Source organism: Cuculus canorus, chromosome 14, assembly GCF_017976375.1.
Source record: "Cuculus canorus isolate bCucCan1 chromosome 14, bCucCan1.pri, whole genome shotgun sequence".
In the NCBI taxonomy this organism is placed as follows: domain Eukaryota; kingdom Metazoa; phylum Chordata; class Aves; order Cuculiformes; family Cuculidae; genus Cuculus; species Cuculus canorus.
Window position 1 is genome coordinate 18,954,477 of NC_071414.1, and position 19,553 is coordinate 18,974,029.

Consider the following 19,553-nt stretch of genomic DNA (forward strand, 5'->3'; position numbering starts at 1 on the left):
CTCCCGGAGGGATGACGCTCAGCCTGCAAACTTGTTTTCTTCTCCACTGACTGTTGCAATTGAGAACACTAAATCGATTCCTGAATGACTGAACGGTTTCTCTAGGAAAATAGCAAGACTGAACACAGAATGAGCCGAGTCAGTGTGACATGAAGAGAGAGAAAAGTGACTGTACAAAATGAGAAATAGATTCATTTTGTTTTCACTGTCTTGGAAGTTGACTAAAATGGAGTGTCAGCCTGTGCCAAAGTCTCCATTTTGAAGGCAGTTTGAGGCGTGTTGATCCCCACACAGTGCATCTCTCTTCCTTCTTGATGCTGACCTCCCTTCTGGCTTTTCTCACCTTTTACTGGTGGTGGAAGAGCTGCTTCCCACAGACTGCTCAGCGTCTCCTTTGGTAGTCTTTCCCCTTCTCCATCTTTGTGCAAATCTCTGAAAAGCTATTTTCTCTCTTGCTAACAAGCTGGCACTGAGCCAGTTCCTCAAAATCATTTTGCTGCTCTAATGTTCTTTCACCTAATAGTGTGTAATCTTCATGCTGCTTGTAGCAATTCGGTATTTCTACATGAATTGCACACCTCTCATTAGAGCCCTTTCACACGGTGCACACAGCCACCTCGCCCTCTGCCGAGGCGGCCGCTCGTGTCAAGTGTTCTGTACCAGAAATGCTCTTTAGCTTACGGCATTGCCGCAGTTCTGCCTCGCCTACTGGAGAGAGCAAATAATGAGCATGCATCCAAACATTAACTGCTATGCCTTCCTTTCACTGTTGAGTTATTTTCCTTACTAGAATCCGTTGCAGGCATAAGAATATCTCAGCAGTTTGTCATTTTTGCATTGCAAACTTTCAGCTGCACCCTAGGATTATAGTTCATATCTGCAAATGAGCAAGAGAAGGAGGGAATATAATTCCGAACAGGCTCTTCTAAAAACCATTTTCTTACGTTACAGATGTTAAGGGAGAAGTTACTCCTAATGCTTGGTTCAAGTGTGGCAGGGAATGTCCCTGGGCTCACCGCTGTGCTGAGGGTGTTTCTGTAGCGCTCGCAAAGAGGTGCCGTGCTCCATCCCTGGCTGCACAGGCGTCGGCCCCTGCAACCACGTGTCTTTTGAGACCCACCAGGCTGCCATCAGATCCATCATTTTATCCTCAGCCCAGCACCTCTTCTGCAGAGGGATCTCCATGCAGCAGGACCCCAGGAAGCCTCCCTGCTCTGCACCCGAGGGGGCAACCCTTGGGTCACCAATGTCCCATCACCTCTCTGGGGGTTTGCGTTGGGTTGGAGTTCCAAAAGAAAGGTGATACTGAGGTCCCCACTGCAGGTCCCGGCATTCCTCATGGCTGCAAGAGGTCCTAGAAGAGGAGAGAGGATATCTACAAGTGCGATTCGTGCCATGCCCAGCATGAACTGGTTGCTCTTGTTTAACTGCCCTGACGCAAGAAGCTCTTTCCCCAGGTAATTTTCCAACTGCCCATCCCACGTGTGCTCACTTCATCCTTTGTGGGCAACCTGTGCCGTGTGGGTGTGCTCCTTCTCACAGGCTCCCTGTCGGGGGCTGTTAGGTTAGTCCTGTGTGTTCTGCAGTTAAGAAGGAAATAACACTTCTGTCTAATCCTCTGTACCACTTCCAGATCGCAGCGCAGGGCGGACCCTGTTTGCTAACCTGTCCCTTTATCTGCTGATGCCTTTTCTTTGCCCACCTTTCAGGCTGAGTGCCAGCAACCACAGGACCGGATCCCAGTGAGCTCCTCTTCATTCACTGAGCGCTGGTCAGAGTCTGATCTGATTGTGCAGCAGAAATTAAGGTGTTTGTTTGAATGCATTTTATTTGCGTAGAGAATAACAGCCTGGAGCATTAGGGGTGTTATACTCCTCAGTCATCTGAAATCCCCAGCCTTAAAAAGCAAGAGAGAATTCTGCCTCTTTTTCTGTCAGCAAAAACCTACAAAGTAACTATATTTTGTGGGGCTATTTACAGAATGCTGTGGGCTGCTTGGTGGGAGATTTCAAGCCAACTGTCTTGATATTTTTAATTTAATGGCTGGGACAAAACCAATGTACAGAAATGCATGATTAAGTTAATTTAGTAGTACTTTTTTTAACACAAATATTGCAGTTTGCTAGTTCTACGTCATAAGCCATAGAGAGCTGTCCTCTGTTTTGGACTGCGTGACTGAGAAGAGTTCCCTTTCCCGTGAAGAAGTTTCACAAACTTTCAAGTTATCAACGTTACAGCGTAGTAAACAGAATAGAGAGCCTGCAGCCTTTTTCCACCCCCTTAGAGGAGGAAGGGAAAGGTTATGTGACTGTAATTAGCATGAAAATCCAGGAAATAAATGGGAGATCAAGCAAAGTATCTAGTCGGAGCAAAGAAGTTTCTACAGACACTTCAAAACTGAAAGAGATGGCATCCCAGGCGCTGCTCCTCCCGACATGATATTCTCAGAGCCGTAGGGAAGGTGAGGTGCCAGGCTGGAAGCAGCAGAGGAAGAAGAAGGGAATGTGGGCATTGTCTCAGTCAGACAAGGCGCTGCTGCTGTGCAGGAGGGGGAAGCTAAGGTGCTGTTGACCACAGGTGGGTTTTGTAACCTCAAGGAAAGCTTCTTTTGCTCTGAAATGAAATCAGGGTTCCCAGAATAAATAGGATGACAAAGCCCACCATTTTCCACTTTCCTTGTTGATATTTTTATGTGAAACAAAGAGCTCACATTGTGAAGGAAAATAACTCTTCCTTTGTTCCCTGGAGAAATGCAGTAGCCTTCCATAGATAAACAATTGAGCAAAAGTCTGTGAAGCGGCAGGGAGGGGGGGACGATTATTTGCAGATAAAACGCATTTTTGCATAAATGGCCAAGGTTCAGCTGTAACTCAAGGACTTCAGTAAACAGCGCAAGGATGTTTCAACAGCAACCATTCAAATGTGTTTTTCCATGTATCTCAGAGTTTGTGTTTATTAAATACTGCTTGTTCCATGCAGACGATGCAAGGCACCAATCCCAAACATCCTGTGGTTTTCCGATGGCGCCTTGGAGCTTGCTGGGATTGTAGCAGGATAACGCAAACATGGTGTGAGGCACGGGGTGGTGGTAATACTGCCCCTTAAGGTGAGGAGGCAGGGAAATTCGGGGTCTGTGTCCATCGGGGTCTGTGTCCATCGGGGTCTGTGTCCAGCCATCCCACTTACATTCGCCAAAACCACTCAGTGTGCACAGGGGAAAGGGACATACAGCTCCTACTGATTTTCAGCTTAGAAAGACAGCCCTTCTGTAGAAATGCCTTGGAAGTCCCATATATTGTTGATATAACCAATGAAAGTTCAATGCAGTGCTCTGTGGTAGTGCCTTGAAACCACTGGATTTCTAATAATCCCCAGGAGGACACACGGTGAGCAGTGAACAGTTACCGATAAGCTGCCTCCTCCAGCCTGTGTTGAAAAACACAAAGGAATTCTGCTGATCTGCACCATCTGCGTTTGAAGATGGAGGATTTCGCTCAGCCTTGAACAACAATGAGGCCATCTTCAAGGGCCTTGGCCTTGCTGCTTGTGTTTACATGGTGGGTGGGCTGTGATAGCATTTATTTCTCTCTGCTTTCATCGCCTCTACCTTGAGTCACAACATGAAGAAGTAAAGCAACTCCTGCTCATCTCCGCACCATCAGAACTGTCCTACTGCAATCCCACTGTGCATGCAGCAATGGGCATTTTCTTTCCTTTCCCCAGGACAAAGAGGTTCCAGGAACAATTTTTGTGCCTCTCCAGTCCTTTGTACTCCCTGTTCCAGCTCTTTACCTGTAGAAAATTCACAGCTCATCCTAAATCCACTGTGCATTTTGCAGGTACAAATATCCCTCAGAGTTTAAAATCCCTGGAGCAGCATGCAGCTCCACTGTTACATATATTTAATTCCCATGCCACTAGGAGTAATTTCCATAACAACTGATGCCTTAGCAGTGACAGGAGCCACCCAATCCAGTTCTCTCCTCTTGAAGCAGTTTTTATGCCTCTGAAGCTTTTGAAATAAGCAGGGGTTCTCTGGAGTTGCCATTAGAAATAATGTTCTTTGTGAAATAACAAGGTGTTTAAAAATAGCTGCGAGCTGTTACATGGTGCCCTCCTGCCCCAGAGCTCTGCCCTGTGCCGGTGGCAGCGCGGGCGGACAATGGGAGAGAGGACTCCAGCTGCAGAGGGTCTCAGCAGCACAGCTCAGGGTGCCGAGTGACAGCAGTGTTGTCCCTTGTTGCAATGTCTCAGAATTCCCTTTATTCCACGAGCCTTTGCATCTGACCTGCAGCTCACAGAAACCACCGCCTGTGTGAGAATCAGCTTTTGTGAGAGGCGCGTTGTTCCATTCTGCGCTTCATGGCAGGGGAGAGAGCTCTTAATGAATCCAAGGCAATCACTCCTCCCAAAGTACTCGGCGTAATGGCCTTTAAGCCTGTGTTAAGCAAGAGTCTGAAGTCTTAAATCAGGACTCCAAAGCTTGCCTGCAAATTGGGGAGAAAAAACAAAAAAAAAAAAAGGAAGGTAACTTTTTAACCTTTTGATCTGTCTAGTTTTGGTTCTTTGTGATGTATAGAGATGGCCTGGAACGTGAACTCTGCTTCTATATAAACTATTCTACTTGCATCTGTACACTAGAAATAGCAGATTTGAGCTTCTCTGTTTTTGCTGAAGGACTTGGGGAGAACTGGATAACCTTTGGGAATTGGCTGAAGAAACAAGATGGAAAAGTGAGTGTCTGGTCTGCACAAACAACCTACTCATGAGAGATAAAGGACTGAACGATTCGGCAGCCTGGTACCACTGCTGCAGTGAAGGGAGGCGCCGCTCCGGATGCCAAAGACTGTCAGGGCAGCTTCGGCATCCCTGGCAGCTCTAGCACAAGGCGGCATTAACAGAGAGCTGTGGCTGTCACAGGAAGAGGGATGGGGGTTTTTTTGTCATTTTTAGTGACCCAAGAAAATAAATTAACAGATGGTGTTCAGCAATGGCCTTCTTAGAGAAACACAACATTTTTGCAACCTGTCTTTAGCCAGAACTAATATAGGGACTAGCAGAATTAATTTGGTCCTAGGCAGTCCAGTCAGGAAGGACAGAAAAACAGCTCTTCTGACATGCACTAGATTTATCGTGTTTCAAAAGGCTGATCACTTCAATAACACCTCCTCAGAAAACACCCTGAAGTTGCTTTAAGGGAGAATACAACCTTCTTCCTAATCTCCAACCCCTCTAAGGACCTGCATTTGTAACCCTTTCTCCCTCCTTTCAACTATCTTCATCTCATTTTCATATCCTGTTTTATTTCTCCAGCAGAAGCACAGACCCCTTCTGGGATGAATGGTGCTTCCCAGAGCTCCTGCAGCGCAGTGCAGGTGGATCTCCAGGAGTCTTGGGAAGACTCAAAGATGTGGAGGTGTCAGGTATGATCCTGCACACCTGCTGTAACACAGCACCTCAGCGCCCACTGGCACAGCGTGGTCTCATTTATTTATATTGCCGTGGGAGCAAGAGACCTTTGTTATGATCACAAATAGCAGAGAAGGGAGAAGACAAGTTAATATGAAGTGCAGCCCACAGAGTATTTTAATGAAGTAGAAGTTCTGTTTTAATTTGGCTGCTGAGGTTTGGTTGTCTTCAAATAGTTCAGTCCCGCTTTAGGGCTCATGAGGGATTGCGCTGTTGCAGGCAATGAATAAAAGAAACTGGGATATTTGGTATCTTTCCTTTTCCTTACCTTGCCAAAAAGTTGGAATTTGGCAAAGCACTTGAAAAAAACCTGGAAACAGGGCCTAAGCACAGCTGCTTGCTGTTTCCTAGTAATTGGGGTGGGGCTTGGAGCTTTAGCTGGATCCTAATTAGGTAATGACTATCACCGGGGCGCGCCTTGGTGCAGGATGCTGGAGGTGATACAGGAGCGTCTGAGTAGACAAGGAAGAGTCTCCTGGAGAAAGTGTTCCAGGTCAGCTCTCTGTCATCTGTTCCCTGGGAGGGGGTTAAGCAGCGCAGTGAGGTTAATGCCCCGCATCTAGCATCACTGGGGGAATGTCAGGCTGTGAGCTGATTCTTGAAGGATACTTTTCACCAGCAGCAACAACAACAAAGATGGGCCAGCAAGTTCTGGCCCTGGCTGGAGAGGGGAAAGGACCATCAAGCCTTGGCCTGTACTCAAAGTTATCCTGATTCCTTAATGCTTCTATATCTCTTGTATGCACTGAGTGGAGATGCAGCCCTAAGGAAAGTTTTTCCTCATGTTTAGGTGGAACATGTTTAGTTTTTCCTCATGTTCATGTTCCTGTGCTCCAGTTTGCACCCGATACCCCTTGTACTGTTGCTGGGCGCCGCTGAACAGTCTGGACCCCTTCTCCTGCCTGTCAGATACTGCTCAGCATTGATGAGATCCCCCCTCCGTCTTCTCCAGGCTAAAGCTCGCTCAGCCTCTTCTCCTAAGAGAGATGTTCCACTGCCCTCTTCATCTCTCTGCCCTCTGCTGGACTCCCTCCAGTTGTTCCTTATCTTTCCTGAGCTGGGGAGCCCAGACTCATACTCCAGACGGGGCCTTGCTGGGGCAGAGCAAGAGGGGAGGAGAACCTCCCTCGCCTGCTCCCCACACTCTTCTCCATGCACCCCAGGATACCCTTGGCCTTCTCGGCCACGAGGGCACAGTGCCAGCTCGTGGCTGGCTTGGTGTCCACCAGGACTCCCAGGTCCTTCTCCTCAGAGCTGCTCTCCAGGCAGTTGGCCCATGACTGGTACTGACGCGTGGGGTTGTTCCTCCCTGGATGCAGGACTCTGCACTTGCCTCGGTTAAACTTCATGAGGTCCCTCTCCAGCCTGTCCAGGCCTTGCTGAGTGGTAGCATGGCCTTCAGGTGTATCTGCTGCTCCTCCTGTGTTTGTATCCTCAGCAGACGTGCTGTAGGTGTGGAGCAGCCCCCGGCTGAGGGAAGGAGCAGCTCTGCGCCGCGCTGAGCGCTCTGCAGCAGAGGGCACCAGCAAGCAAGAGAAACCCTGCTAACAGCTGCACAATGCTGATGGCTGTGTGTGCTACAGAGGCTCAGGGCGATGGAGACAGGATCGGCGTTGTGCTCCACGTGGGAAGGAGTGATGAGGAGACCCAGCACTTTTCTTTCGCATATCCCAGCTCACTATAACCACAGGCCGTGGGCTCCCGCCATCCTGGCCCAAACCCACACAGCGGTTCTGCGCGATGCCCGTGGGCGATGGAGACACTTCATCCGCGGTGTCTCAAGGCCTTCCAGAACGCTTGGGAGCTTCTCCAGATGGGGCATCCCTGTACACGTGTGCAACCCAAGTCCTGCAAAGGATGCTCCCGGCACCCCTACAGCCATGCTCGCAGAGCTCTGCTGTGCTGGGGCGATGCTGCCCACTGTCCCACAACCCCTGTACCCCTGGAACACCATCCCCACCACATGCCCACTCGCAGACACACTCCCATGGCACCTTTACCCCTTGGATCGCCACTCACACCACATGCCCAGCCCTGAGATACTGTCCCGCAGCCCCTGTCCCCCCACCCTGTGCCCCCTAAACCCTGCCCCTCCCAAACGCCATCTCCATCCCAAGCACAGACCCATGTGCCCCTCAGGTCCCCCATTACCCTCACCCCATGGCCCCATCAGACCCCACCCTGTGACCCCCCCCCGCCCCTGTTCCCCTCCAAAAGCCATCCCCACCCACTGTCCCTCCTCCCTACCCCCGCAGCCCATCTCCCCCATTCCCTGGCCCCCTAAAGTGCCATCCCCTGTCCCCCCGCCTCCGCCCCTCCCAAACACCACCGTCTCCCCATCCCCTGTTCTCCCAACACTCCATCCCCACACCCGCTCCCCGCCCCTCGCCCCGCCCACCCGCGGAGGCCCCGCCCCCTCCCGCGGCGCGGCGGGGCGGTTCCAGGCCGGGGCCATATTGGCTCCGTGGAGCCCGCGGGCAGCGCCGCCCGCGCCATGGCCGCCACCGACCTGGAGCGCTTCTCGGTGAGAGCGGGGGGACGGGGGAGCGGGACGGGGCCACCGACACCCCGCTGGGCGGCCGGGGCGCGGCCCCGGGGCTGGGGCCGGTAACGAGAGCCACTCGTGACCCTCCGTGGGTGTCCGGGATGCGGCTGCGGTGCTCAGTCTGGTGCTGAAACCGCTGCAAAACCCATTAGTGACCCGGTCCGTGCTGTCCGCGGTGCGGTGCGGTGCTGAGACCGGAATGGAACGCGTTCGTGACGCTCCTTGGGCGTTTCGGATGCGGCTCTGCGATCTCGGTGCTCAGTCCGGTGCTGAGACCGGTACAAAAGCCATTGGTGACCCGTCCTTGGGTGCCCGGGATGCGGTTCTGGGGCCGCGGTGCTCGCTCCGGCGCCGAGATCGGCAATGAAAACGGTTGTGATTCCCTCCTTGCTGTTCGGGACGCGGCTCCGATGCCGAGACCGGTAACGAAGCCGTTCGTGACCCTCCTTGGGTGTTTCGGATGCGGCTCCAGTGCAGGGGCCGGTGCTGAGACTGGTCCGAAAGCCATTTGTGACCCCTCCTTGGGTGTCTGCGGTGCGGCTCTGGGGTCTCTGCCCAGTCGGGTGCTGAGACCAGTAGCAAAAACCATTTGTGACCCCTCCTTGGGTGTCCAAGGTGCGGTTCTGGGGCCTCAGTGCTGGGTCTGGTTGCTCAGCCTGGTAAGGAAAACATTTGTGACCCCTCCTTGATGCCCAGGATGCAGCTCTGGTGCTGAGACTGGTGCTGAGACTGGTACGAAGACATTTGTGACTCCTTCTTGGATGTCTGGGATGCAGCCCTGGGGCCAGGGTATGTGGTCTGGTGCTGAGACCAGTACGAAAGCCATTTCTGACCGCTCCTTGGATGTCCAGGATGCGGCTCCAGTGATTGCTCTGGTGCTGAGATGGAATGAAAGCTGTTTGAGATCCCTCCCTGGATGTCCAGGATGCTCACAAAGGGCATCCACTGTCTGTGTCTGCAGGCAATAAAGTACCCTGGAACAAGGGGTGGAAAGAAGAGGGGTCAGACCTTCCTTAATGAGAATTGTTTGCATACCACTGGTATCCAAACAGTAACTTAACGGTGTGTGTATATAGCACCGAGAGAGACACAGACTCAAACACGGGTAAAGCAAACCCTCGAGGCTAACTGATCTCTGAGCCAACATAGGAAAAATGCTGTACAGCAAATATGGAGCGTGACCTGTGCATCGCTGTCTCTGCAGCTCACATGTTGTATAACTGCTATCGGAAGTCAATCTGGCTAAAATCTGCCCTGGCTTCAAACTATTCTTTGTCTACAGCTTGAATGTTTTGTTGTTGTTGGAAGGCTGTACTAATTAAATAGCTCAGTAATGCATCTTGTAGCCTTTCAGACCTAAAAACACTTTTACCGCATGAAATAGCATAGCTCTCCGAAGTCAGAAACGTCTGGTGTGATAGCGCTAGATAAATGGGAACAGCAGTGGTGGTTGTCTGAATTATAGCATGCCCTTGGAGCACAAACAAGTCCCTGCTACTGTTTTCTCTGTAAACTACTTTTTGCCAAGAATCTCAAACTCTGCTTCATTTCTTTGAATCCCGGCCCAAAAGTTTCCAGCTCAAGAATGAATTTGCAAAGCTGTAACTTACTTAAAAGTCGCATAAAGGAAAATTGATTGCGGGCTCTTATTTACTAAACCAAATGCTTGTGGACTCTGGGGAGAGGGGATTAAGGTAAAGCTTATGTGGCAGGATGGAAACATTGTAACTGTCATTCTTTCTGCCTTTGTACTGTATGTAAATGCTTCTAATGTTAATTTAGAGTGCCTGCTGGTGTGATTAACCTCTAGGCGTTACAGGAACCTAAGATATTGCCTAGCCTGGGAGAAAATTAAGCCTAAACGCCCATTCTTTGGTGTGGGAACTTGACTGCTTGGTGTACTTGTGTCAATACTGTCACTTTTATTTATAAAAGGAAAGAGGGAGGGAAGTTCCCGAAGGTGCTTGGCTCTCATTTGGGCACCAACGTGAGATGGCTGGGCTCCAACGGGACTTTAGTGCCCAGCTCCATTAGGAGAAAAATCTGCTTACTTTGTGCAGGGCATAGGGTGAATTTGGAGGGATCTGCGGGCCCAGTGGATGTGGTGATCTGCTGATCTTTGCCTTTGGCCTGGAAGCACGGATCTGGCAGCAGTGGGTGGGAGAGCGCTGTTTTGTTTACATTTGGTGTAGGGCACAGGGCTGGCCCAGCTGCTGTTTCCTCTATCCTTGATGCGCGTCTTGGCTCTGATGCTGTTCCTCCAGCAGTATCATGGAAACCTCATTGTTTAGATGTCCCGAGTTGTTCTTTCTGCAGCATTTACAGCTTTCTTGGTACCACCTTATATTGCTGTGCCTCAGTTTCCCGAGTCTGGGTGGGAATAGCTTGTCACTGCCAAGAAGAGGTGATGATAAATTCATTTAGTTTTTACCAACTGTTTGTATCTGCGGTGGGAAGCGATTCTGGAAAAGCCCCTGAAGGAGGTTTTTGATACACATAGGTCGTGCTATTCAGATTGGTGAAGCTATTTATAAGTGTCCAGCTGACATCCTGGAATGTAGTGATCCTTAGGTTTGGATAATGTCTTTTCAAAACTCCCCAAATACACACTTCCCTTGTCCAGTCCTCCAGAATGCCTCTGTCTCCAGCACAATAAAGTTCCCTTGAAGTGCTACTGTTGGAAATGACCAACAATAGCGAATGAAAGGAAGCTCGCCCAGAGAAAGCTGCCTCTAAGGCAGCAGAATCACACCAGCGGTGCTCAAGACCGCCTTTGTTTTTGTGAATGTAGTGCTTGTGAGGGAGACTGGCCTCAGCCTCTGGAGACTCAAGTTTGCTGCAGCTCTGCCCTGGGATGGTGGCTCACTGCTGCCATGTGCAAGGCTCAGTCTGCAGGCATCGCTTCTTCATAGCTGAGGCCAGTTGTCTTCATTGCAGTTACCACCACAGCAGAAAGAAAGCAGATGAAGTTTAGTTCATTTATGAAACACTTTGTCATCAAAGCTGAGAGCTACTCCATTGCCTGTTCTGGCCAGTGCTGAGCTAGCACATGGGATGCCTGGGCTGGAGGAGACACTGGCAGTGTCAGCAGGGATGTTGGTGTGTTGCAGAGAAACAGCCCCACCACCATGTGCAAGCAGAAGCCAGGAAATTTGTGAAAGCAGGAGCTCTGAAGGAAGCCAGAAAAGCTGGAAAGAGAAGAAGTGATGAAGAAGCAACTGAAGATGCGTAGGAGAATAAATGGGATGAGATGTGAGACTGAGACTGTTTAGACGGTTTTGCTTTTGAGAAGCTTCTGCAACCCCCCAAATCCATTGCTTTCTCTCTTTTTAAATAGAAGCCATCAACCTCCCAAAATGCTGTCACTGGATAATCTGCATTAACAGGTAGTCCTATGTGGAGGTGAAAAGGTAGTTGCTTGGGCTCTAAACTCTGCTTGGAGCAGCTTCCAGTACTGAAAGAGGCTCCAGGAAAGCTGGGGAGGGGCTCCTGATCAGGGAGGGCAGGGATAGGATGAGGGGAAATGGTTTGAAGCTGGAAGAAGGGAGGTTGAGATGAGATCTTGGGGAGAAGGGTTATGCTGTGAGGGTGGGGAGGCCCTGGCCCAGGTTCCCCAGAGCAGTGGTGGCTGCCCCATCCCTGGAGATATTCAAGGCCAGGTTGGATGGGGCTTGGAGCCCCTAATCCAGTGGGAGGTGTCCCTGCCCATGGCAGGGGGTGGAACTGGATGGGCTTCAAGGTCTCTTCCAACCTGAACTATTCCATGATTCTATGAACATGTCCCTTCGTGTTGGTGATGAATAACTAGGCTTTTACTGGTAGCTTTACTAGAAATTAATGCTCCTTATATCTTGCCAGAAAAAAAACGGCTCTTTCTATAGAGAAAAGCTGAAAAACATCTTCCTCACTGGAAAGAGATTGTGGTTTTTTGGTTTTTTTTTTTTTTTTGTTTTTGTCGCAGGGAGCTGCTGAGCTGGGGGGTCCGGCCAGCCTGACAGCTTCACCTGAGCGGTACGTCTGTACACACGCTGTCTTCTTGGGACCTGCTCCCAGCTCTGTCTGACAGAAGGACCTTTGAACGGGGCCTTTCCTGCTGTAACTGGCTGAGTCGTGAGAGACTTCATGTGTTTCTGCTGCTTCTGTTTGCTGTGAGCTCGTGTTTCCTCTTGACTGCACAGCCTGAACCTGCTCCTTCTGTTCCGTCTGTGAAAGAGGGGCACGAGGAGTGGGCTGAGAGCAGCTCTGTGTACCAGGATTGGGGCAGAGTGGTTGCCAGCACATTTTTCGCTGCAGGTCTTGCGCATAGGCTCACGTTTTCTTCTAATGAAACTCTCAAGGAAAATGTTTCCATAGCTCAATTCCATTGGAAACTGGAGTTTGTTTGGATTCAGATATCCCCCCCTACCCTGTTTTTTGCTCAGCCAGCATTTGGAAGTTCCAGGGTTAAATTTCCTTGTCTGTTTTTGTCATTCAGTTATTTTACCTTTAGCCTGGAAAAACTCAAGCGATCCCCCATGCAGTGTGGAATAGAAGTGACAGATTTTTCTCCAAGCTGGTAAGGCGCCCCAGGAAGCGCGCCCAGCGGGAGCAGCCCTTTCCCTCCCTGCCCTGGCCAGCTCCTCTGCCTGCAGCGTATGCTTTTTTGGGAAGGATGGATGGGGAAAATGGTCTTTTACTGGAGGAGGCAAATTGGTGGTTGCCTCTCCGAGCCCTGCAATCCCTCCCCAGGAGGCTCGTCTCTGCTCATACAGGAAGTCAGCTCTGACTGTTTCAGCCGCAGGAGCAATTAGCTCAACCACAGTCCATCGCCGTTAAATACTTATTTTGAATGTATGCGCTGGGAACAAAAGTTGCCCAGAAAAAGACTTTTTTTTTTTCTGCATTTTTTTTCCCCCTTCCCCGCTGCGGTGTTGCTGCTGTCAGTGAATCTGGAGCGTCTCTTCCTCTTGCAGCAGAGATGCAACATGTTGTTCTGTGTGGGAGCTCCAGAGCTGCTCTTAACCGCTCGTAATCACAGCGAGTGCCGAGGCGGTGGGTGGAAGGACGTGAGCTGGCGAATGCTGGAGCCACGTGTGCCCTCTGCATCGGCAAAACAAATGAAAGCCTGAAGAATAACTCTCTTTCAGGAGGCCGGCACGGTGTCAGGGCTCGTCATCAGTGCTGTGCTGGCAGCTGTCAGCCTGTCTCCAGTGTTGCTGGAAGGCCAAAAGCTCCCTAAATATTATCTTCTGTGGCAGAACAGCGGTGCTGTTGCCAGCTGCGGGGAGAGACGCAGCCCTGTCTCCGCATGCCCCCGCTGTCCCCAGTCCTGTCGTCTCGAGGCACCACTGTGCAAACCAAGTGCGCTGGGTTCGGGGCTCTTTGGCTGCAGTAGCAGCCGTCGTGTTTGTCTCCTTTGCTTCTCATGCTCCTTTGGCTCCGAGGTTGGGAGGGGAAGAAGTGGCGTGATGCTGACTTGGCTTTTCCTGGATTGTGCAACTACGAGGAGGAATTTGGAAAGCTGTGGGACTGAGGGAGACACAGGGTGTGGGCACACTGCTTCCACCCCACCTGCGTAGGTGAGGGGCGCATTCACATGATTAAATTTGAGTATCCAGAACGTGTCCTGGGCAGTTTCAGGCTGTGGATGCGAGAAGCTGCTCTGCTTGTTTCAGATTAGCTGCAATCCTTAGAAATAATGTTTTCCTGTCCCCTGTTTGTGTTTGGGTGAGGTGGGGCCTGTGTGTTCCGGCACAGCCTGTTTCTCCCCACCCCTAAATCTGTGTAGCTGCAGCGAGCCCTGGGTTCATACCTGAAGCTTTGCATTTGGATCGTGAAAGTGTGAGATGGGTAGGAGAGCCCATCTGTGTTCCTGGAGCAGCTCAAGTGAGGAGGGTGAAAAGAATCCTGAAGGTACTGCTTCTTCTCAGTCCCAGCCATATGCTTTCCTTCCAGAGCCTCTTCTCTGGCGTAAGTGCTCACCCCCAATTTGTGATGTTTGGATGCAAAAGGTGGAGCCAGACTGGGAGCTGGCATCCTCCAAAAAGGGGTGACGATGGAGGTTTTCAGAGGGCTGAGGAGAGCGGTGTCCTGCACTGGGAACCGTAGGCTTCTCAGATACCTCGGAGTCCTTGGTCTCAGCTTGCAGGCTGACCAGGGGCCGTGCGGTCAGGGTTGTGGAGGCACCACTTTGTTTAGATGTTCGGATTCCTTTGCGAAGCCTAAAAGTATGTCTCTCACACACACACACATGAAATTCCAGAGATGTCAGCCGGCTAGAGAGAAGTTCCCATGGAGCACCCTGCCGCAGGGCTCTTGCCCTCTCTGGCTTGCACAGCTTCAGAACCAGACCGTGGCAGGGAGCAGCGGAGCCACAGCGCCTGTGAGGCTGCTCCCATCCTCTCCTCGCTGCTGCATAAGGTGCTGCGATGAGTCTGTGCCACCGCTGCATTACGTGTGCATGGAAACATGCGGGGAATGTCTCCAGAGTCCTCCAAGGCAACGGGTGTTCCGGCGGGCTCTTGCTGTAGCAGAGAGGCTGGACACATCCTGCGGCTTCTGCTCGGTTGAGTTCGTGCCTGCCTGCGGAACGCTGTACAGGCTTGCCTTCAGCTGTGGGCTGGCATGCAGCACCTTCCCAGACCTCCTGTTGTTCGCACTGGAAAACCGAACCTTGCTGCAGCCGAGGTTGCTCAGGTTGGTCGCTGTGCTAAATCGGGTCTGTATTCCTGCAGGCTCCTGGTGTGCACGGGACAGCACTGTGATCACCGGCTAGCTCGAGTCGGAGTGACATCGCTGGGTCTCCCATCTAGACCCTGCTTACAGCACGCTGCTCCGGGCCTGGGATCCTAATCCATGTTGATCCTGGCTTCCAGCCCTGCCACAGTAAAGGGGCTGCCAGAGCCAGGCTCCCAGGAATGTTTTCCTTCGCCCACATTTCTGCAGCAAGGGTGTTTCCAGCTCATATTCATAAATATAGATTTATTCTATATTTTCATACAGAATAAATAGTCTTTTTAGCTTATCTTTTTGCTATATATGTTTTCAGATAGAGGTTTTCTTTTTTTTCCATTGCCTTAAATCTTCAGATTAAAGGTATTCAGTGCTAATATACTTCAAGGCTTTCTGGAGGCATATGTTAATAGGATGTATAGCAGGCAGCTAATTAGCATGATTTCTCTGGTTCAGCTCTTCGAGCTGAGTGGCTGTGGTATGGAAAAATTCTCTTTTGTGGTGTCTCCCAGGCAGGATGGCAAGGAGACTTATCCAGTAGCTGGAAGAGCTGTCTGGGGAGGTGCTGTGGGAAGGTTGCATAAGGCAAACTGGGGAAAAGCATGCACCAGTGACCAAAACTCTTGGGTTCCCATTATATCTCTGTTCCTTTGTCTAAAAATATAGTGGATAATAGTCCTTATTGTGATCGGGCAATAAATTCTGGAAACATATGTGGGAATTAGCTATGTTTATTTTAAGTGGTAACTAAAACAAATAATCTTGGTGGCTGATATCCAGCACGGCTTGTTTGGTATGATGGGGATCTGGATCCTTTTTCCCACTTCAACGTGTTTTTTTTTTTACTGCCTTGAACCTCTTCCGTGCCTCTCCTTCAGGGCAGGCACTCAGTTTCTCTCTTGGCTTTGTCCTGTGGTCATTTGTATTTGCCAAGTGTCATCTCCTCTTCCCTGTGGTAGGATGGTGGGGAAGGGAAGGATCCTGCTGCTCGGGTCAATTGAGTGCAAGCTGGGAATGCGGCTGCTGCCTTGGGTGAACTTGGGAAAGGCTCTTACTGGAGAAGGGGATAAGATTAGTCCCTTGTCAGGGTTAATAGTGAAGTTCATTAAATTAAAAGCCTCAGCACCTTCTGAGTAAATAAGTTTGAAAAGCAATGAACTAGGGTAGTCTGGTGGGTTTGTGTTTGTCTGCATTTAGGGTTCTTTTTAAACAGACTGAAGGGAGAGTTATAGTTGTGGTTTGGGCTTTGCTTTCTTGGTTTTGAATAGCTCATGGGGGATGGAATTCTCCGGCTGACGGAAAGCTGAACTTTCTCATCCTTTAAGGTCATTTTGGAGGAAATGTCTCTCATTTTTGGTTCCATAGTTTTCTCTGTTTTGACCAACTTTCCTTATTCTCAAAGGCAACATTCATTTTTGCAAAACATTGTGTGCATAATGCCCGGCAAATCCTGTTTTGCTCCTTTGTAAACTCTTACCCAGGGCTTATGATACAGGCAAAATGTATCTTTAATCCTTTCTTAATTAACAAAGGCCTCACTTAATTAATGAGGCTTTGTAAATGTTATAGGGAAATCACCAAATAACACTTTAAGAAAAGGGAGCATGTGGGAATTTTGCTTTTAGTGTAGAAAGTCAGAGAGGAGTTGAAGCCAGAAACAGTCAGTTTGTTTGCAGAGAATTAGAACTGATGTTGCATTCACAGGTTGTGGATGTATCATCTCGGATGTGTGTGGTACAAGGGAAAATGAGAAGCTTTTCCTCTCCCTTCAAACTTTGCTTTGAAAGTCACAAAACCTGATGTTTTCAGCCTCTGCCAACTGGATCCTGTAGATGTGTGTAGGATTTTTATTTGATGTTTTGTGGATTTTTTAATTATGCTTTTTTTAAAAAGGGAAAGGCTGCTGCCACCGAGTGAAAGCTGAAGGCAGTGCCTGCGGTTCAGCTGCTTGATTGCGAATGCTGAAGTGAGGAGGCTGGTGCAGAAGGTGAACACATGGAGTGCATAAATCCCTGCTCCTGGCTTGCTGCTGGGAGTGCCCAGTGTCCGGCGTGTTGCTGGGATATTGGTACAAGGTGTGCCGCAGGAATCATAGAATCATGGAACGGTTTGGGGTGGGAGGGACCTCAAAGCCCATCCAGTCCCACCCCTGCCATGGGCAGGGACACCTCCCACTGGATCAGGGGCTCCAAGCCCCATCCAACCTGGGCTGGAACCCCTCCAGGGATGGGGCAGCCACCCCTGCTCTGGGCAGCCTGGGCCAGGGCCTCCCCACCCTCACAGGAATAAAATCTTCCTAAGATCTCATATCACTCTCCTCTTTCAGCTGAAAACCGTTATCCCTTGTCCGATCACTGCACTCCCTATCAAAACACCGCATTGGAGCTTCGATACAGGAAAGCAGTTAAGGAGTTTGCCTAAGGACTTCCTCCCTTAACAGGAGTTTCACTTTCTCGCTTGAATCCCTGCCCACCTCCTTACTAGTAGGTGCCTACAGTGTGTCTATAGCACACTGGATCTTTACAGGTAAGCTGGAGAGCGTTTTCCTCCTGGAAAGTAGCCTGGGGCATGCAGGATGTTGTGAAACATTGATACTGAACCAGTCGTTTGTTTGCCCAAGATGTTGAGCGTTGTTCTTCACAGAGCACTTGCTGGTCTAAAGTTTTATGAATAGGTCTTAAGAACTGGTCCAAAAGCTTTCAACAAAGGCATCGCATCAAGTCAACATCCCTGGAGGTATTTAAAAGGTGAGTAGATGAAGTGCTTAGGGTTATGATTTAGTAGGGGACAGGTACAGTTGGGCTTGATAATCTCAAAGGTTTTTTCCAACCTAGTGATTCCATGATTCTACGATCTAGTTAACCCTAGATCTACTTTAGCTAACCCTAAAGGGGAGAACCTTCTGCTTCCGAGTCTTCTTGCCTCTGTAATGTAAAGAGGCTGTCATTTTTGTTTGGCATGTCTTCATGCTGACTCCATAGCTGGTTTCTTCAGTGATGTTTTTGCCTGCCTGGAGTGCAGCTGGGAGCCGGCAGGGATATGAATAAAGGCTCAAGTGTCTGGGAAAATTCTTGTCATTCTTAGGAGGGCAGTTTAAAAGGGGACTGGGAATTGTGTTGGTTTAGTGAGAGGGTTTTGTTGGGGGACTTCAGTGTGAGCTGGGAGCTTCTTGTGAGGGTGCAGCAACTGGAGATGACTGGCTGACATGGAGGGATGGCTCAGCCACGGCTGCGCTCCGGCGTGCTGAGTGTTGGGACAGAGAGGGAAGCAAAGGCCACTAGGGCCATTGCTGGAGGGAAGAGCAGTATTGGGTGGTGTTACCGTTTACAGTTCTTTAGGGCTGCCACAGTGGGGAAAATGCAGTCTCCCTCCCTGCACAGGTATAGCAAAGGCAGAGTTGCTCACGCCATGACCAATGTGTCCTGTGTGGCCGTGTGCCACCACCGGAGCAGGTTGGAGTAAAAGGAGGCAGAGGAGCTGAAGCCCAGCAGGTTGCTATTGTGAGACAAGTGGTAACTCAGCAGAAACTCCACATCTACAATTTTCTCCATGGGCTTATTTTTATTTTCTTTCTTCTTCCTCCAGCCTCTTATTAAGTTCTCCACAATAAGGATCTGGAATTTTAAGCATGTGCTTAAGATTAACTGAAAACCTTCAGAGTTGAGTATGTGCTTGCACTTTGCAAGTCTGCTTGAGATGAGGCATTACTGAGTTGTGGCAGCTTTAGCCTAAGAGGTGCTGAGATCTCCACTGGGCAGCCCCAGCTGGAAGCATGCTTCCTTTCATCTCCAGTACCACAGGCACCCACCAGGTCATGTTTAGTGCACCCAAGCCCTCTGTTAAAACTCGCTATGCTCAGCGTCCTCTGACCATTGTTAGAACACCTAAAATCTGGTCTTGCTACCTCTCTTGGGCCACCTCTTTCTGCTCAGTAGACTGCAAAGTACAAGCTGATCCATTGATGCTGTAGTTCATCTCGTAGTCCTAAGCTTGTGAATACCAGAAAGATAACGTTTTGGTGTGTGATTGTGTCTGTTCTGAATGTCGCTAGCACCAGCGGGGCTTTCCAAACATCAGGCATGGTGTTGCTGTTCCTACCTGTCAGCTACTGAGTTTGACAAAGGAAATGTTTGCTTCACGGGAACCTGAGTCTGCACTTGCTGCTGTTTCTTGGTGGAGTGGCATTTGTTGAGCCAGTGGTCAGAGAAGGGCTGGGATCTCCTGATTTGCCAGATTTCTCTGCATTGATCCAGCAACTGGGCCAAGCCCCAGGGAGTGTCCCTTGGACAAAGCAGCTGGATTTGGCTTCCAGCACTGTCTGCCCAAAGGTGTTTGTGCAAGTACTCAGCTACTGCATGACTCATTTTACTCCTGAACTGAGGATAAACTTCCAGCGCCTCTGTGAGGAATCTTGCAGGGATGTGTGTGGGGGAGGTCCCTTTGGCATCGCCTGCTTGTGGGGTCAGGTGGGACTGTGATGCAGACCCCTCTGTTCCATGGTTTAGGGCAGTCCGGCTTGCCCTGCCGCCGGACCCGCCCGCCCTGCGAGGGGCCAGGCAGCTCGGCTGCTGGGGTGCCAGCGGGCAGGACCCTGCACGTGGGACCAGCTTGCTCCACGTGGGTCCCATACACAGCCAGATCTCACCCGGTCCTTTTTCTGCTTGGTTGCAAATGAAACTCCCTGCCTCAGGACCAAATAACTTCCTGATTCCTTGCGTTTCCGTTCAGGAGACAAGGTGACATGAGGAGACATCCTACAAACCCCACTGGTGTCTGTATTAATCTCTGCGTCGCATGCACTGTTGTGGATTGTGGATGGGGAATCAAG

At 50.2% G+C, this 19,553-nt stretch overlaps 1 protein-coding gene across 1 annotated transcript in view; it reads left to right on the forward strand.

Annotated features, from left to right (window-relative positions):
• Positions 1-7,866: 7,866 nt before the first annotated feature.
• Positions 7,867-19,553, forward strand: part of SEPTIN8 (septin 8) — a 38,743-nt gene continuing 27,056 nt past the window's right edge. Inside the window, exon 1 of the mRNA XM_054079415.1 lies at positions 7,867-7,993. Coding sequence (XP_053935390.1) covers positions 7,964-7,993 — 30 coding nt within the window. The 5' untranslated portion in view covers positions 7,867-7,963. The remainder of the gene's footprint in view (positions 7,994-19,553) is intronic.